Source organism: Amphibalanus amphitrite, unplaced genomic scaffold (assembly GCF_019059575.1).
Source record: "Amphibalanus amphitrite isolate SeventyFive unplaced genomic scaffold, NRLGWU_Aamphi_draft 000978F_arrow, whole genome shotgun sequence".
Lineage (NCBI taxonomy): Eukaryota > Metazoa > Arthropoda > Thecostraca > Balanomorpha > Balanidae > Amphibalanus > Amphibalanus amphitrite.
The window spans coordinates 87,608-107,380 of NW_024882472.1; the positions used below are offsets into that span (position 1 = coordinate 87,608).

At 52.9% G+C, this 19,773-nt stretch overlaps 1 protein-coding gene across 2 annotated transcripts; it reads left to right on the forward strand.

The window, feature by feature from the left end:
- The first annotated feature begins 45 nt into the window (after positions 1–45).
- Positions 46–18,481, forward strand: LOC122368816. Of its 2 annotated transcripts, none has more exons than XM_043343073.1 (15): positions 46–148; positions 2,586–2,736; positions 3,103–3,235; positions 3,885–3,989; positions 4,240–4,409; positions 7,247–7,634; positions 7,798–7,902; positions 8,253–8,344; positions 9,167–9,262; positions 12,707–12,865; positions 13,061–13,250; positions 13,480–13,673; positions 14,036–14,174; positions 14,773–14,888; positions 16,804–18,481. In XM_043343073.1, the coding sequence occupies exons 2-15, from the start codon at positions 2,599–2,601 to the stop codon at positions 16,972–16,974; spliced, it is 2,196 nt and encodes a 731-aa protein (XP_043199008.1). In that variant the 5' UTR covers positions 46–148; positions 2,586–2,598; the 3' UTR covers positions 16,975–18,481. The 2 variants fall into 2 exon arrangements, with proteins under 2 accessions (XP_043199008.1, XP_043199009.1); XM_043343074.1 differs by lacking the exon at positions 16,804–18,481 and adding an exon at positions 15,351–15,552 and having other exon boundaries at positions 63–148.
- The last annotated feature ends 1,292 nt before the right edge of the window (positions 18,482–19,773 follow it).

A 19,773-nucleotide genomic window follows, 5' to 3' on the forward strand; every position in this document is an offset into this window, starting at 1 on the left:
CGAACGCGGGGAAAAAGATTTTCGAGACTTCCCTGCCATTAGTTTAGTGGTTGCTTGGGTTGCGCGCTGTCTTGTCCGTGAAAGGGCATTAGATGTTAAAGGAGAATATACGCGTCAATATACGTTTGATACGTACCTATATGCTCTGGTACGGTGATCTATATACTCTGATGTACCCATGGTTTAAAATGTTGGCATTCAAAGGCAGTTTGAGTACCCTGACCCTGACCCTGTACTTACCGTACCTTCTGTTTTGTTTTGGTTTATTCCAATTTCCAGTTTAATCGCTTGTAGCTGCTTTAATCCAATTCTCGTGCTGCATCAACGGTGATCTATATACTCTGGCATCAACATTCATCAGTCTCCAAGCGCTTCAAGCATTTTAGGTTGCGGAAACTTGCTTCTACAATCACTTATTTCGAATGTCACTGGCTGCTGGCTAAGGATTCCAGGCCCCGGGGTCAGGGTTCGTAGAAGGTAGGCGATTTATAACAGTACCCCACTGTATAACAGTATAACAGCATCCTGACTGTATGTATGTATTTATCTAAATGTTAACAGGTATCACACCCAGTTACAGATGCAGTCATTGATAAATATGTGGAGTACTTTCCCAGTACTTTTCCAGTTGTCCCCAGACCATACCTACCTAAGTAATCTTGGTATTAGTAGAGCAGACGTCACACGAAGGTTTTCCAACCAAGGAGAGGTGCCATACCCTGAGGCCGGAGGTGCTTCTTTTCTATCTAGGAAAACCTAAACAAACCTAACCTAACCTGACCTAATGTAACCTACAACCTAAAAACCTACAACCTACAAACCTGCAGTGCCTCTCCTCGGTTGGAATACCTTCATGTGACGTCTGCTCTACTAATGCTGTAACCTTGACCTAAACCCACCTGTCCTAAACCAACCAAAAACATGCCCAAAACCCAGGAGTTCTGGTGGGGTGCTGATGCAAAGGCAGTACCCTGAAGACATCATCATCATCATCATCATTACAAAGTTCTCATGAGAAAGGCCTGTACCTCAAGCTCAGTTTGGCCTGTCCTGTAGCTTAGTTATGGTTGATAAAGCATTGGATTCCTGGAAGTAAAAGCCTGGGTTCAAGTCACTCCAGCACTCAATATTTGAGATATTGACAGAAATGTTCTGAGGTTGGTGGAAGCAGCCATGGCAACTGGCAGATAAAAGTCAGTTGAGTGGGATAGGCCTTGACTCTAGCTTTGATGGGCTTGTTAAAATTTTGACATTTAAATTCCCCTGTCACCCAGAGGCCGGCATTATGCGCTCAGACGTTTGGTAAGTTATGGTAGGGATCAAGGTCTATGCAACAAGACAAGCTCTGCTTAGCATGGTCTACATCTTGGTCAATCTGTCATTTAAAATATTTGAGCTAGATTTATTTGAAAAGGCCATGAAGGCTTGGTAAGCCATTCAGAGTTTGTATTTAGAAGTTCTCCCAGTAAATTATCATATAGCTGCTCTCAGCAGGCTACTGGACAGGAAAGACTCATGATGACCTGATGTGATTGGTGGTGTAAAGGTAGAGCACAGAGTGGCAAGAGTTTGTGCCACTGGGGAAGAGTTGCATCTGTTGCTTACTCGCAGATCTGTGGCTGGAATATGTCCCACACTGCTAAATCAGATGAAGCCAGACACAGGGAATTGGGTGTCTCATGTTCTTGTCAACTGAAAGGGGCAGGAGACTCTGTGTGGGATGAGGATTGGCCACACCACTTTAGCCCATTGACTATTGAATTGATCAGCTGCCTCGTATATGCTGCAACTTATGACAATATTAGCTTGATGTTAAGCATGCTAATGTACCTACTGTTCATGAAGATGTTGCCAGTTCACTGTCACAAGGGAGAATCTGGCATTGGTATGTCAAGATGTTGATATGTGTATGTCACTGGTGACTGGAGAGTGGAGACCGTACAGGGTAGAATTGGACCAACTGTGGTGGATGCTGTGTTTGAACTTTGAGAATACCTTCATGGCTGGCCACTGCAACTTTCTGATTCCAGTGACCTACATCATTGAACTTAAAGGAAAAGTGACCGAAGTACTGAGCCTCTCAGAGCTTATTGAGATATATCAATTCCTTTTCCATGTCTTGCTAGCTTCCCTAGTTTCTGAGATGCCTAATCACTAATCAGTTCTGGTCAGCCATCAAAACCCCCTAGTCCCCCTACCCCCCACCATGATGGGCTGGGCTGAGCAGTGTCCCAAAATATTTCGATTTAGGTGGGAAACGACATCCAAATAAAAATCATTTTGCACTCTCATCTTAAATATCTAAGAGCAATTATCCACTCCCAGCTTTACTGAGAATAAGCATTTGCATTGGTCATTTAACATATTACATTTTACCTCATTATATATAAATGCATGCCATTGATCTCTTTTCCACTCTTTTTGGGCCTTATCTGACTGGGGAATTTTCCACTCTTATCCCCCTTTTTGGAGAGGAATTTTCCCTCTGACACCTAAGCCAAAACATAATTTTGGGACACTGGGGCTGAGTCACACACCCTGACTGCTTTATCTGTGCACTAGTGCTGACAAACATTCTGTTTCAGAGGACAGAGAAGCATGGCCTCAGTCTGGCTCAGTGTGGTAATTTTCAGTACAGTGAGCCTGTGCTCGGAATGTTTTGTGTTTGATGCCGAGGAGATAAAATCGCTGAATTTTGTGGTGGACATATCGGACCAGCCGGTGCTCCTCAGTGAGGTAAGGTCGAAGACAGGCACTTTAAACTATAAGCTGCAAATGCTCGTCATGGGACTATATAAAAACAACGAGCAACACCAACGAATAAATCTGCATCAGCATGCGCCAGTGAAGCTAGAAGTCGCTAGGCGATAGCAGCCTTCACAAGGCGAGGCTTTAAATCATTAAAACACTTGGCGAATAATTCGAAAACCTGTGCATGTGGGCCAGATAATGATTAAAAGTATTGTAAAGGGAACTGCTAGGAACTGCCGAGTCTTCAGTACCTACGTCGGTATGTTGGCCAGTAATGCACGTTACCCCAGTTGGGCACTTCTGACCGCGGTGCTGCCGTTCCTCCGACACGGGCGCTTTGGCTGCGGACAGACGCCGGGGGAGCGCACCGTGCAGATGTACAACCGGGCCGGCCAGCCGTACTCGTGCCAGCTGCCGGACACGGAGGCGCTGCTGCAGCCGCACAGGGAGGACGCCGAGGCCGGCCAGCTCGCCTCCGTGCCCAGTCAGTGACTCTACGGACTCCCCGACTGCCCTGAGTGCCCTGACTCCGCCGACTGCCCGGCCTCTGTGCCCAGTCAGTGACTCTACGGACTCCCCGACTGCCCTGAGTGCCCTGACTCCGCCGACTGCCCGGCCTCCGTGCCCAGTCAGTGACTACTGACTCCCCTAATGCCCCAGTGACTAGTCAGTGTCTCCCACGACTCCCGGCTTCCCCGGAGACTAATTCAGTGACTCTACTCTGCCACTGAGTCCAGCGTCATAGGTCACACGCAGCTGACCGCAGCCAGAAAGAGGGAGTCAGTCTTACCAAGTCGCACTTTGTCGCGGTGACTGTTTGTGGCATTTAACACTGATTTCATTCAGTTTCATCAGTTCATCTTGTGGCTGTCGCTGTATGCCATTTGACAGTGATAACGTTCAGAGAGTGCGCACCTTGCCCTGCCGCGGCTGCCATATGACATTTGACGGTAGTTACATCAGACAGTCCGCACGCTGCCATGCTGCTGTCGTAGTTATGTAATTTGCCGTTGATTCCATCAGGCAGTCCGCACGCTGCCCTGCGGCTGTCTCTGTGTCTGACCCGTCCCGGCGGCGTCTGACCTGTCCCCTGCCCGGCTGCGCTCTGACCGGTCCGGGCGTCTGCGTCCCAGGCCTGTTGGCGCCCATGTCAAGCGGGCCGTGTCTGCAGCGTACCCGCGACTGGTGGACCTACGAGCTCTGCCCCATGGCCGAGATCCGGCAGTACCATCTCGAGGGTGAGTCGCTCGACTAACGAGCAGCTGATGAACGACCGCCGCAGCGCACTTCACACCGTGTGCGAACTCCTCAGAAGACCCCCCCCCCCCCCGGTCCGTTGAGACGTTTCTAGGGGCCAAGATCCGTTTAGTTGGTGGTCCCGTGGTCTTACAGGTCAGATCTGATGCTCGCTCGATAACTTAGGCGGTCAGATCTGATGCTCCCACAGTCCCGCAGGCGGTCAGATTTGACGCTCCCACCGTTCCGCAGGCGGCCAGATAGTCGGCCCGGTGAGCGTGCTGGGACGGTTCGAATCGGACTACGACTGGAGCGGCGACGACGGCCGGTCGCGCCACGCCAAGCACCGCTACCACAGCCAGACGTATGTCAACGGCTCTGACTGCGACCTGACGGGCCGGCCCCGGTCGGCAGAGGTCAGGGTGAGTCAGGGGCGGTCAGAGGTCAGTGACCCGACAGATCGGCAGAGGTCAGGGTGAGTGGAGCGGTCAGAGGTCAGTGACCTGACGGGTCGGCGGAGGTGAGAGTGGATAGGGGGTCAGAGGTCTGGATGGGCAGTGAGCACCCAACCAGCGAAAGCACACCGGCCCGAGCAGGAAGAAACGTTCACGGGTTGCGTTGCAATGCGTTGTGGGGTGAAGTTTATCAATATGCTAGCGTATGTAATTATGTATGTATGTTTATTTGCTAAAATCCATCCATCAGACATTGTTTTTTCGGGAGTTGCGTCATACAGGTATACGATTAAAATGAATAAAAGCAACACGGGTGCACAAGATAAGCGTATCGTGATGTTTGCTCTTATTTCTATAATGCATCAATGATATGTTCAAAATATGACGTCAGGTTCTAACGAGCTTGCCATTACGATCTCTTCGTCGACTGCACTATGGTCATCCAGCTGCTCTCCCCTCTCCTCCTCTCTGCCCTGCTCTCTTAGCCTGACCCTCCACCCCTGCCAGTGTCTGTGTGTCAGTACGTGTGCGAGGAGGGCGGGGACACCGTCCCAGTCTAACCCATCTGTCTCTTGTAACGAATCCATGACAGATGTAAAATGACGATAATAACTCAAGTTTATTGTACAAGACAAAGCTTTCGATACATAAAGTATCTTGATCACTGTCAATGAGATGTAGAATATTTGAAAATTCACAAATAACAAAAACCGACGCAAGTCGTTGCATTTCTTTCTTCCTAACATGTGACATTCACCCTATGACACTTTCACTGCTAATTTTGCTGCTATGCTAGACCATGTAATAAACCCGTTTCTTGTGTTGAACGTATTTCTTGACATGATATGAGCCGCTTCGAGACATTTTCGTTTTCGTTTCTTCATATTTCGTTCCAATATTTTGGTATCGTCCCACTTCGGCAGGTGCTGGCATTCTTCTATGTGCAGTACGATCGCATTGGAAGTCCGGTGAAATTTGACATCGCTCTTATGTTCCTGTAATCGCGTTTTTAATCCCCTTCCTGTCTCGCCTACGTAAGTCTTATAACACCCCGAACAAGGTACTTCGTAAACAATGCTCTTCTCGGAGCCTTCGTTTTTCTCTTTTCTTTCTAATATGTTCTTGATTTTCTGTCCTGAGTTCGTAGCAATCCGCACACCTATGCTCTCTAGTTGTTTTGAGATGGCATTCGCTTCTCTTGAATAGGGAATCGTTATCCATCTATTAGGCTTGTCTGTACGCTTCTTCGTTTGTCCTCTCTTCTTTTTCTTGACGATTTCTTCTGCTTTTTTCCTCTGCTGTATCAGAAAACCCTTTGGGTACTTCAATCTTTCAAAGGTCTCGTATATGTGCTGAAGTTCTTCTTGTAAGTAGTCATCATCACAAACCCTAAACGCTCTAAGGAAAAAGCCAATAACTATACCACTTTTCACCCTGTCTGCATGAGCCGAATAAAAATGCACGTAATCTTCCTTATTGGTAGGCTTTCTGAAAACTTTAAATTTGAAGTTGCTGTCTGTCCTCAAGATGGAAGTGTCTAAAAATGGCAGCTGGGCGTTCTGTTCCTTCTCCAATGTAAACTGTATATGTAGTGGTACCGCAAGACATGGACTTGGACGAAAAACTGAACCTCTTGAATGCTGTCAACCCAAAGATACAGTTTACATTGGAGAAGGAACAGAACGCCCAGCTGCCATTTTTAGACACTTCCATCTTGAGGACAGACAGCAACTTCAAATTTAAAGTTTTCAGAAAGCCTACCAATAAGGAAGATTACGTGCATTTTTATTCGGCTCATGCAGACAGGGTGAAAAGTGGTATAGTTATTGGCTTTTTCCTTAGAGCGTTTAGGATTTGTGATGATGACTACTTACAAGAAGAACTTCAGCACATATACGAGACCTTTGAAAGATTGAAGTACCCAAAGGGTTTTCTGATACAGCAGAGGAAAAAAGCAGAAGAAATCGTCAAGAAAAAGAAGAGAGGACAAACGAAGAAGCGTACAGACAAGCCTGATAGATGGATAACGATTCCCTATTCAAGAGAAGCGAATGCCATCTCAAAACAACTAGAGAGCATAGGTGTGCGGATTGCTACGAACTCAGGACAGAAAATCAAGAACATATTAGAAAGAAAAGAGAAAAACGAAGGCTCCGAGAAGAGCATTGTTTACGAAGTACCTTGTTCGGGGTGTTATAAGACTTACGTAGGCGAGACAGGAAGGGGATTAAAAACGCGATTACAGGAACATAAGAGCGATGTCAAATTTCACCGGACTTCCAATGCGATCGTACTACACATAGAAGAATGCCAGCACCTGCCGAAGTGGGACGATACCAAAATATTGGAACGAAATATGAAGAAACGAAAACGAAAATGTCTCGAAGCGGCTCATATCATGTCAAGAAATACGTTCAACACAAGAAACGGGTTTATTACATGGTCTAGCATAGCAGCAAAATTAGCAGTGAAAGTGTCATAGGGTGAATGTCACATGTTAGGAAGAAAGAAATGCAACGACTTGCGTCGGTTTTTGTTATTTGTGAATTTTCAAATATTCTACATCTCATTGACAGTGATCAAGATACTTTATGTATCGAAAGCTTGTCTTGTACAATAAACTTGAGTTATTATCGTCATTTTCCATCTGTCTCTGTCTGTCTGTCAGTACGTGTGTGAGGAGGACGGGGACACCGTCCCAGTCTGACCCCCCCCCCCCCGTCTGTCTGTGTGTCAGTACGTGTGCGAGGAGGGCGGGGACACCGTCCCAGTCTAACCCATCTGTCTCTGTTTCTGTGTGTCAGTACGTATGCGAGGAGGGCGGCGCGGACGCGCTGGTCCGGGTCGATGAGCCCGAGACGTGCCGTTACGTGCTGACGGTGCGCACGGCGCGGCTGTGCGCGCACCGTCGGCTGGCGCCGCCGCCCAGCCGCCGGCCGCAGCCGGTCACCTGTCGGCCGGCGCTCAGTGCCCAGCAGCTCCAGCGACTGGCCGAGGCGCGACTGGAGCGGGCGCGCCGCGACGCCGAGCGCGCCGCCGCCGACAGGGAGCGGCGCGAGAGCGGCAGGAGAGAGCGGCAGCGTCAGAGCGCCGAGAGCGGCAGGAGAGAGCGGCAGCGTCAGAGCGCCGAGAGCACGGCGGCGGGCAGCAGCGAGCGGTCCGGCGACAGGGGCAGGTCCTACCTGGAGAAAGGTGAGCGGCCACAGAACGATCTGTTGCTGACACTGTTTGATAGTCACCGGATCTTGCCATTTTGCATCTTCCCTTGATGCGCTATTGATAATCTATGTGATGTTATGTTGTTTAAGCTGGCGTTTTGGCGACTTCACAATACAGCAATTGTTTCCCTTTTCAGCGAAGCACTTGTTTGACGGAATCGCAGCTCAGACAAATAAGCTTGGCAATGTACTGGAGGACGTCATTCACAACTACGTTCACATAGTATCGGAATTTAACACAGGTAAGAGCCGTTCTTCAGTATCTCCTCAGTTGGATTGGCTTTTTATTTTTGGCTGGTATGCCTTACACTGTCATGCATATTTTGCTTAATTTATCATATGTCAATTGTCACACCAATATGATATTATCCATCAATATTATCAAATACAAGCCGAATCTTACCAGGCTGATGATTAGCAAATCCAACCATTGGTATCCGAGAAAATGAATGCTAGAAGTGCAAGACATTTTAAATGCACCTGATTCTGCAGCTCCGACATCCTTTTGCCGTGTAGTACCTCACGTATCCGCTCTGTGACTGGTGATGCGCCGTCCTCTGACTGACGACTCTGTCCGCTCGCTCTGCTGCAGAGAAGGAGTACGGCCTGGAGCGTCTGCATGAGCTCCAGGACCGGCACCGCGCCGCGCGCGAGCACCACGCCGCGCACGCTGACCGGATCCGGGTGAGTTACAGCTCGCAGCCCCAGGGGGAGGGGAGGGGTGCCGCGCGCGAGCACCACGCCGCGCACGCCGACCGGATCCGGGTGAGTTACAGCTCGCAGCCCCAGGGGGAGGGGGTGCCGCGCGCGAGCACCACGCCGCGCACGCCGACCGGATCCGGGTGAGACACAGCTCGCAGCCCCAGGGGGAGGGGGTGCCGCGCGCGAGCACCACGCCGCGCACGCCGACCGGATCCGGGTGAGTTACAGCTCTCAGCCCCAGGGGGAGGGGGAGGGGTGCCGCGCGCGAGCACCACGCCGCGCACGCCGACAGGATCCGGGTGAGTTACAGCTCGCAGCTTAGCAGGGGATCAAGGTGAGTTGCAACTCGCAGCCCCAGCGTGGGATCAGGGTGAGGCACTGTCCCAGTGGGGCGGGGTACCACGGCGCACCCGATTACCACGGCGCGCACGCAGATAAGATTGGGTTGAGAATGAGATATAGCCCTTTAGCGGGGTACCGGGCGCGCGTCCTGGGCCACGACGGCAGAGAGACCAACTTTTGAGTTGTGAAATGCATTCAAATAGGACACATTTGTTCCTAAGATTGTACGACTATAACACACCTACTCAACAATGTTCTTGCGGTGTGTGAATTTTTTTCTGTCATAATTGGCATTCATTGCGTCTGTTGGTAGGCTTTCGGCTGTATTTGTCCGTGCTGTAGAGGAGCCACTCTGCCACTGCAGTCATACCGGTGTTGCCAGAGCACCCCTGTAGCCGGTGCCTATGACCTGGCCCGTTAGGCGTTACCGTAGCCACCACTGACCGAGTCCGTGGTCCGCAGGCGCTGTTCGAACTGGCCGACCGCGGCCACTACCTGACGGCGCAGATTGTCAGCGACCTGCTGGCCTACACCGACACACTATCCGTCTTCTCTGAGGTACGGCTCGGGAGGGGAGGGGAGGGTGTAAAGAATCTCTGACGGCTCAGTCAGCGACCTGCTGGCCTACACCGACACACTGTCCGTCTTCTCTGAGGTACGGTACGGGCGGGGAGGGGAGGGTGTAAAGACTCTCTGACGGCGCAGATTGTCAGCGACCTGCTGGCCTACACGGACACACTGTCTGTCTTCTCTGAGGTACGGTACGGGCGGGGAGGGGAGGGTGTAAAGACTCTCTGACGGCGCAGATTGTCAGCGACCTGCTGGCCTACACGGACACACTGGCCGTCTTCTCTGAGGTACTGTACGGTACTGGCGGACACGCTCGGGGAGGGGAGGGGAGGGGAGGGTGTAAAGACTCTGATGGCTCAGATAGTGACCTGCCGGCCTACACCGACACACTGACTGTCTTCTCAGTGGTATAGCTGCCTTCGAATGTCTTGTCACACGAATTCGATCGCGGGTAAGTATGACCACATATCTGTTTATGTGTGCGTTTTGAGACGATCCATATCTTTCCCTCGTATGCCAAATATTGTCATGTTGTTATTGCTTTTAAACTGTCACCGTCGTGTCGAAACGACTTGGACTGCGATGAATAATTATTGGCATGCATGGCTTGTATCGGTTCATCATCATTTTGTTTAAAATATACAACCCCCCCCCCCCCTCCCCACTGCCTACTATCTCGCCAGCAAGGCTCGTCCATTGTCGTGCTGACCCTCCCTGTTCGGCTCAGGTGATATTCGGTATATCGGACGAGTCCCTCCCTCCCCCGCCCTCCACCCGGGATTAGAGGAGGGTCTGATGTCTGACACTGTCCCTCAGGTGATGGTCGGTATATCGGACGAGTCCCGCCCGATATACCGGGATCAGAGGAGGGTCTGATGTCTGACACTGTCCTCAGGTGATGGTCGGTATATCGGACGAGTCCCGCCCGATATACCGGGATCAGAGGAGGGTCTGATGTCTGGCACTGTCCTCAGGTGATGGTCGGTATATCGGACGAGTCCCGCCCGGGGGCAGAGGAGGGTCTGATGTCTGGCACTGTCCCTCAGGTGATGGTCGGTATATCGGACGAGTCCCGCCCGGGATCAGAGGAGGGTCTGACGTCTGACACTGTCCCTCAGGTGATGGTCGGTATATCGGACGAGTCCCGGCCGGGACCAGAGGTTGGGTCTGATGTCTGGCACTGTCCCTCAGGTGATGGTCGGTATATCGGACGAGTCCCGCCCGGGATCAGAGGAGGGTCTGACGTCTGACACTGTCCTTAGGTGATGGTCGGTATATCGGACGAGTCCCGCCCGATATACCGGGATCAGAGTAGGGTCTGATGTCTGACACTGTCCTCAGGTGATGGTTGGTATATCGGACGAGTCCCGCCCGGGATCAGAGGAGGGTCTGATGTCTGACACTGTCCTCAGGTGATGGTCGGTATATCGGACGAGTCCCGCCCGGGATCAGAGGAGGGTCTGATTTCTGACACTGTCCTCAGGTGATGGTCGGTATATCGGACGAGTCCCGCCCGATATACCGGGATCAGAGGAGGGTCTGTTGTCTGACACTGTCCGCCAGGTGATGGTCGGTATATCGGACGAGTCCCGCCCGGGATCAGAGGAGGGTCTGATGTCTGACACTGTCCCTCAGGTGATGGTCGGTATATCGGACGAGTCCCGCCCGATATACCGGGATCAGAGGAGGGTCTGATGTCTGACAATGTCCTCAGGTGATGGTTGGTATATCGGACGAGTCCCGCCCGGGATCAGAGGAGGGTCTGATGTCTGACACTGTCCTCAGGTGATGGTCGGTATATCGGACGAGTCCCGCCCGGGATCAGAGGAGGGTCTGACGTCTGACACTGTCCTCAGGTGATGGTCGGTATATCGGACGAGTCCCGCCCGGGATCAGAGGAGGGTCTGACGTCTGACACTGTCCTTAGGTGATGGTCGGTATATCGGACGAGTCCCGCCCGATATACCGGGATCAGAGGAGGGTCTGATGTCTGACACTGTCCTCAGGTGATGGTTGGTATATCGGACGAGTCCCGCCCGGGATCAGAGGAGGGTCTGATGTCTGACACTGTCCTCAGGTGATGGTCGGTATATCGGACGAGTCCCGCCCGGGATCAGAGGAGGGTCTGATGTCTGACACTGTCCCTCAGGTGATGGTCGGTATATCGGACGAGTCCCGCCCGATATACCGGGATCAGAGGAGGGTCTGATGTCTGACACTGTCCTCAGGTGATGGTTGGTATATCGGACGAGTCCCGCCCGGGATCAGAGGAGGGTCTGATGTCTGACACTGTCCTCAGGTGATGGTCGGTATATCGGACGAGTCCCGCCCGGGATCAGAGGAGGGTCTGACGTCTGACACTGTCCTTAGGTGATGGTCGGTATATCGGACGAGTCCCGCCCGATATACCGGGATCAGAGGAGGGTCTGATGTCTGACAATGTCCTCAGGTGATGGTTGGTATATCGGACGAGTCCCGCCCGGGATCAGAGGAGGGTCTGATGTCTGACACTGTCCTCAGGTGATGGTCGGTATATCGGACGAGTCCCGCCCGGGATCAGAGGAGGGTCTGATGTCTGACACTGTCCCTCAGGTGATGGTCGGTATATCGGACGAGTCCCGCCCGGGATCAGAGGAGGGTCTGATGTCTGACACTGTCCTCAGATGATGGTCGGTATCTCGGACGAGTCCCGGCGGATATACCGGGATCAGAGGAGGGTCTGATGTCTGGCACTGTCCTCAGGTGATGGTCGGTATATCGGACGAGTCCCGGCCGATATACCGGGATCAGAGGAGGGTCTGATGTCTGACACTGTCCTCAGGTGATGGTCGGTATATCGGACGAGTCCCGGCCGATATACCGGGATCAGAGGAGGGTCTGATGTCTGACACTGTCCCTCAGGTGATGGTCGGTATATCGGACGAGTCCCGCCCGGGATCAGAGGAGGGTCTGATGTCTGACACTGTCCTCAGATGATGGTCGGTATCTCGGACGAGTCCCGGCGGATATACCGGGATCAGAGGAGGGTCTGATGTCTGGCACTGTCCTCAGGTGATGGTCGGTATATCGGACGAGTCCCGGCCGATATACCGGGATCAGAGGAGGGTCTGATGTCTGACACTGTCCCTCAGGTGATGGTCGGTATATCGGACGAGTCCCGCCCGGGATCAGAGGAGGGTCTGATGTCTGGCACTGTCCTCAGGTGATGGTCGGTATATTGGACGAGTTCCGCCCGGTATCAGAGGAGGCTCTGATGTCTGACACTGTCCCTCAGGTGATGGTCGGTATATCGGACGAGTCCCGCCCGGGATCAGAGGAGGGTCTGATGTCTGACACTGTCCTCAGGTGATGGTCGGTATATCGGACGAGTCCCGCCCAATATACCGGGATCAGAGGAGGGTCTGAATTCTGATGTCTGACACTGTCCCTCAGGTGATGGTCGGTATATCGGACGAGTCCCGCCGGCTGAAGGAGTTTATGAGCAGCGAGCCGGCTATGGTGACGGACGGCACCCTGGGCCACCTGATCTCCACCATGGCCAGCCTCTCCCAGCTCTCTGTCCAGCTGCGACGCTTCTTCGCCGATACGGAGGTGAGTAGGCATCAGCGGACCGCCCGCCAACGAGCGCCGCTCTGCAGACACGGGTAGACGTAGTCTCTCCGTCAGTTATGATGTGGATAGCAGTGCCTGACTGCACCCCTAACCTGTGGGGCGTCGGCCGCCACGGCACAGCATCGTCAGCTGACAGCTGACGGAGTCCTTACCGCTCCTGTTGTCTGTCGGCAGGTGTGGCAGGCGGAGCTGCTGACCTGGCAGGCCGACCTGGAGTCCACGGAGGACTCAGAGTCCCCGGTGGACTCTGAGTCACCGGTGGACTCCGAGTCACCGACCGAAGGCCAATCCGACCCGGCCGTAGGGGATGCGGACCCCACAGGCGATAGTGCTGAGCCGACAGACGCCGACTCCGAGGAGCAGGGTAAGGGCGACGCTTTCAGAGACGCCGTGTAATGGTGGATACTTTGCTCAACCGGTGTCCGAGAGGGGAGGGGGGGGGGGGCTGCCGTACCGACCATTGGTGTCCGCGAAGGGGAGGGGGCTGCCGTACTGAACACCGGTGGGGGGGGGGGGGGGTTGCCGTACTGACCACCGGTGTCCAAGGGGGGGGGGGCTGCGGCGCCCACTGACAGTGCCCGGTCCTCTGACAGCCACGCTGGACGTACTGGAGCTGCTGAGGACGCACTCTGAGCGCTCCTCCGAGGACAGAAGGAGCTCGTCTGAGGACAAGGGGAGTTCCTCTGTGGAGGACGGTCCGCTGTCCTCTGAGGACTCCGACGAGGACGATACAGAGGATGAGGATGAGGAGGATGATCTGGAGGAGTCTGCTGACTCACCGAAAAAGGTACAGAACTCCACAGTATGCAATTCAGAGGTATACAGAGCTCCACGTGCACGGTATAAATATTCAATACGTATGTGACATTAATACGTGCAATATCTACGCTTATATAATGGATTAAATTCCGCCTTGCAAAAAAAAAAAATATGATGATGCCTTATTACAATATGATTTATGCAGCAATGTTCAGAGAAAATTCACTTGCTATTTTTTGCCTTTTTCTAACTCGAAAACACTTATTCTTGCCTCACTGTTTCACAGCCTGGACTGTGTCGCCCCCGTGCGGCTGCCTTTGTACACTCGTCCCGGCGAGGCAGTGAGTCTGCCACTGAAGGTTGTGACCGCAGTCCTCTCTCTGCCGCCAGAAACGAGTAAAGTTCTCCACTCTGCGCTCCCTGGGTCTGGACAAAATGGTTCAGATCAGTGAGATTGACCGCGAACAGCGGGTCCAGATAGAGCGGGCCGTCAAACAGAAACTGCACAAAGTCGGACTGGATACCAACGGTGAGAACAGTTGGGAGGTGATCTGACGAATAGAGTGGCTGGGGAGGGAGACGAGCGGTGAGTGGAGAGATGAGAGATAAACCAAGGGGAGAGGATTGATCAGCTAAACCAATGGTGACAGGGAAAGGCGAGATAAACTAAGATGGGGATGAGGAGCCCACGGTGAGCCGAGTGGGGAGAGGGAGAGAGACCAACGTGGAGCGGTGCTCGGGAGACAGGCCTGTTCGGTAGTGGTATAGGACGTGCTTCAGCTACGTGCTGTCCCTGTCGAATTGCTATATAATGCCAGTGGTATCTGATACATTTAAGCGAGTCATTTTAATGGCTGGATTGTGGTTATAGGGTCTTCACGTCGAGTGTTCCGCTGAAAGTCTACTTGCCTGATTATTATCGATGTCTGGATGGGTCCTGTGAAAAGGACACCCGACGCCCTGGCTGCCACCAGCCGGGGGTCTGGCATGGGGATCACTGTCACCCGTGACCTTACCTGGGAGCCACTCTGACCTGACCTGAGTGCCAGTGCTACCCTGACCGGGCCTGAGGACCACCCTGACCTGACCTGCGGACCACCCTGACCGGACGTGCCACGTGCCGCCAGGTCCGGAGATAAAGGTGCGCTTCCTCAAGTTCCCGGACGTGGACCACCTGGACCGGGACCACACTCTCAGTGAGGAGGAGATGGCCGCCTTCGAGAACGCCCTCATCGCCGTCATGGTGAGGACACAGCGCTCACCATATCTGCCCCTGGCAGCTGGGGTCCGACATTGGGCTCAGACAGCCCTCTGTCCCTGGAGGCTTGTTTTGTATGGAACCGGGGACGACCACCTGGCGCATCGCTCCTTCGTAGAGGGTGGTATTCGCTAAGCCAGTGGTGACAATGCTCACCCTTTCCCTCTCTTACCGGACAGAGCTATGTGGGCACCACAGCAAATAGTCTAAGTACTATGCTGCTGATAAGTTACGACCCACGCTCCCGTTTGTAAATCATTTATAGTTATGTGTGGCTGACGTGTTTGCTGTATCACTGGTAGCTCGTCCACGGCGTTCGTTGATCGTCTCCTTACTCGACTGACTGCTCCTCTCCACTCCCTATCCTGTCCTGTGAGCTCAGATGGGCGGCCCGCGCTCTCAGCTGCACGCGGCCCGGCTGACCCCCTTACTGTCCCGTGCGCGCAGATGGGCGGTAACGAGGCGCTCCCAGCTGCACGCGGCCCAGCTGATTAACTGTCCCGTGCGCGCAGATGGGCGGTAACGAGGCGCTCCCAGCTGCACGCGGCCCACTGACTAACTATCCCGTGCTCGCAGATGGGCGGTAACGAGGCGCTCCCAGCTGCACGCGGCCCAGCTGATTAACCCGCGCCCGGCTGGGGGTCCTGGATTTCCACGCCCTGCTGGGGGGGGGGTGTTTGAACACCCCCCCTTGTAACTCGGCTCCTGGGCCACGTAGCGATACGCGGAAGGCGGCGTTCGAAAGAGCGTCAAAAATAATGACGAAATCACTTCGGTCAATTTTTTGGTCAGGTCAAAGGTCAGGTCACCAGAGGTCATTGAAGGCAAAATTTCGCCGATTTCCAGGTCGAATGGCGAAAATTTCCAAGAAACCAACGCATAACTCGGGAACCAATAGAGCTACAGCGCCGCGGAAAAGCGTATTCGATAGCCCTATTAACGCCCTTTCTGAGTAATTCTCTCAGATTTGACCTAACGTCAACGGTTTTGCCTGCAGGGGGCAAAAACTGCAAAAATAGCCGATTTTTTCGGAAACAGTTTTTCTGCAATAACTTTTGACCCAAGCCCTGTACGAGCTTACCTTTACCGGCATCGTGTTCCTCTCGTCAAGACGCATCGAATGAACTATAACTTGACCTTGAAAGGTCAACTTGAAAATTTGACCTCAGGTCAAGGTCATGACCTGACCGGAAAGGGTCATGTTGCATATCAGTCGATCCGTATCGTCGAGCTGAACACATCTAAGGCGTTTTCATCGCTCTAGCATGCCTCTATCAAAAGTTATTTGCGAAAAACTGTTAGATACCATTCGTGACCTAAGATGACCTCAGGGCATAAACAAGGGTCACGGACACCATTTTCATGTTCAGTGTGTCTAAACCACTTGTAATTCGGTGTTTGGGAGTGTTTATAATGTCTTTCATCCAAAAGAGGCGCATTTCAATTTTCTCCCATTGACTTATAATGGGGAGGTCGCAAAATTGACCTGACCTTAGGTCATCGATATCAAAATTCTGAGATATACATTTTGTACATGCTATTGCTCTTAGCAATCGCTGAAAGTTTTAAAGCGATCGGTCACTCGGTGTAGCTATGACAGACATTGAAACTTTTTATGAGGTGAGGTCACTTCAAGTGACCTGGTGACCTGACCTTGAATGACCTTGGTCTGAAATTTTCACAACATGTGTAGAATTGATGTATGATAAGGTGTACCAAAAACGGCGGCGCTCCGCGCCGCCGTTTTTGAGATATTCGCGAAAAACCACAAGGGGGGGGTGTTCAAACACCCCCCCCCCCCCAGCAGGGCGCGGGTTAACTGTCCCGTGCTCGCAGATGGGCGGTAACGAGGCGCTCCCAGCTGCACGCGGCCCACTGACTAACTATCCCGTGCTCGCAGATGGGCGGTAACGAGGCGCTCGTGGAGCATGAGAAGCATTCGCAGCAGGCGGCCAACTACGAGTACAGCTTCGAGCGGGCCGTCAACGACCTGGAGTCGGAGCCCGGCCCGGCGGACGGCGGCGACGAGCAGCCGCCGGCCCCCGACCCCGGACTGTTCACACTGGTGTAGGGGCGCCTGTCCCGCCGACCCGGGACTGTTCACACTGGTGTAGGGGCGCCTGTCCCGCCTGTCCCGCCAGCCACCGACCCCGGACTGTTCACACTGGTGTAGTAGGGGCGCCCGTACCGCCCGTACCGCCGACCCGGGACAGGCCACACTGGTGTGGGTGGCGCGGGACGGACGGAGGAGGTCGGACAGTCACCCCACTGTCGGTCAGGGGCGACGGCGAGTGACGCCGATCCATGGGGGTGGCGAGCTTGTGCTTGGAGCTGAAGAGAGTTGACGTACTTCCGAATTTTGGATTATCCATAAAGCTACCTCTCGCCTGTTTCCAGACTAGGCATGGTTGGCGACAACAGGGTACCCTGCGTAAAATTACTAATGAGGCCTTTGCTAGCCCTCACGTCTTTTTCTAAGTCACGATGCACATGATGGGCGCACAGCTATGTTGGAGCTCTGAATGTCTGGCGTAGCGTGACCCTGCACAGGCATCATGTGCCTATGTAACATACATGACTGTATCAAAACAGGCCTGGGGAGTTGTGTGCCTGTGCGCATGCTAGTGATGGTAGGATGCGCTATAGGCGATCAGTGTCACGTTCTTAACGCATCTCTGCGTTTCGAGCTAACAGAATCTTGTCGCGCTCTGGGGAGCTTTCCCCCGAAATCTTTTGTCGATAAGGGAAGTCACCGACAGGTATAAATATATCCGTAAGTCTCGGTGTCCTGATCAGACGGCGCGGCTGTGGGTGCGCTCTGAGCGCCGTCGCGGCTCCTGCGGTGGTAGCTGACTGTGGCCTGTGCGGTGGATGGTGTTACTGTGACTGTGACCTGTGCGGCGAGCTGTTACTGTGACGGTGACCTGTGCGGCGAGCGGTGCCACTGTGACTGACCGGTGCGGTGGGTGGGGTATGACTGCCACCCCGCCTCACCGCGAGCCGGTACCAGCGGCGGTGATGTCACCCCCGTATGGGCGGTGTTACTGTGGGGTGTATTACCGGTGTGTTTTGGGCGTACGGTCCCGGGGTGATGGGCCCCCGCCGGGCCGAGTTGTCTTTCACGGGTTCCGGGGCACCGCTGCACTATGGTTGGAAACGGCCTCACGGATGGCCGGGGGTCAACGCGAAAAAATGTTTTGCCCATAACTTGTTAATGCGTAGACCGACTGCGATGAAACTTTGCATAGGTATACCAGTGTCTTTCGTGCATCATACAGTAACTCAGAAATGACGAGGTCACGTCACGTCACGCGTGTGTGACGTCATCATTGCAAGTATGTCATAAGTCGCCTATGTCTTTCGTTATGTTATCGATATCGTGAGGCATTTTGAACATGTTTTGAATACTGCTATTACTGAATGGATATTGTTGTTATGCTTTAGGGCGAGAAATATCAACGTAGTGACGCACAGTGTCTTACTATTGGTCATAAAGGGTCACAAATTTGGAGAAAGAGTATTTATGATTTTTTTTTAGATTAGGCAAAAAAGTAAGAAATAAAATGACGATCAAATGACAAAACATGCGTCAGATTAACCCGGCAGTTGCTGGGGTATTTCCCCATCCGCCGTTTGCCGGGGGGGGGGGGGGGCGTTCAACGCCCCCAGCCGATAACTCGCGAACAAATAGGCGCAGCGAAACGCACGAGGCGCGGCAAACGAAAGAAGAACGCGACGAGACGATTCACATGAATACTTTAAAGCTGAATTTCGAGGTCACAGGTCGGGTCAAGGTCAGGTCAAACACTTGAAATCGGGCTTTCAGTAGCATGGACTTTAGAACCTCGCAATCGGTGCCTCGCGTTTCGCGTTTCAATTATATCGTCATCAGTTGGTCCTAAATAAATTCAGTCATCAGTTGGTCCTAAACAATCTGTCACAACTGTCACAACTGTCACAACCCTTCATATAAGTGCTAAAAGAGTGTCAGATCAATGTAGGGGTCAGTCAAGCATAGGCCACTGGCCAGGGTCAAAGTCAGGTCAATCAGGTAAGCACATAACCCCGAAAATTAAAACTGGTACCTATCCGCAGCCCATGCATGACACATGTTTTATGGGTACTTTTGGGCGTAGAACACGATGGTGACATTCATTTTATCATACGAGTACGTGGCTGGTTGAAAAAAGATCAATTTCAGAAATGCATGCGTCATGGTCGTGAAGTAGTCACGAGAAATTGCCAACATTCAGTTCAAGATTTTGGAAACTGTAGAACGATGATCAAAAACCATAGATAGCCATTTGATTTGCCATGGTATTGGCAGTGTAATGGAGTTTACAGCATGTCTGTATGTCTGTTCTGTCAGTGGATATCCATATCCATACTCCAGGATATCCATACACGTTTGCACGATATTCATACTCCAGGTGCAGGGGCGAGCAGTTACTTCTTACGAGGGGTGCGGAGTCGAAGTCAGAGTCGGAGTCGGAGTCGGAGTCGGAGTCAGAGTCGCCCAGAGTCGTGGCAACGAGCCAGGAGTCGGAGTCGGAGTCGGGGTCGGTCAGGAGCCCGCAGTGGAAGTCGGAGTCGGTCCGAATCGGAACAGCTCCATCGCGACTCCGAAACACTGGCAGGGGTCCGGAGTCGGAGACAGAGTCGGCCGGAGTCATGGCAACGAGTCAGGAGTCGGAGTCGTAGTCGGAGTCGGATTTGGCGCCACCACGACTCCGCAACCCTGCTTCTTACCATCATTTATAAGGATAAGCGATTGCAAGACTGACGAGCCGACCTGGTGCTAACGAAGCGACGGGTAGGTACGCCTCGGGAGATGACGCTTCACGGACGATTTTGCGCACAAGTGCGCAGT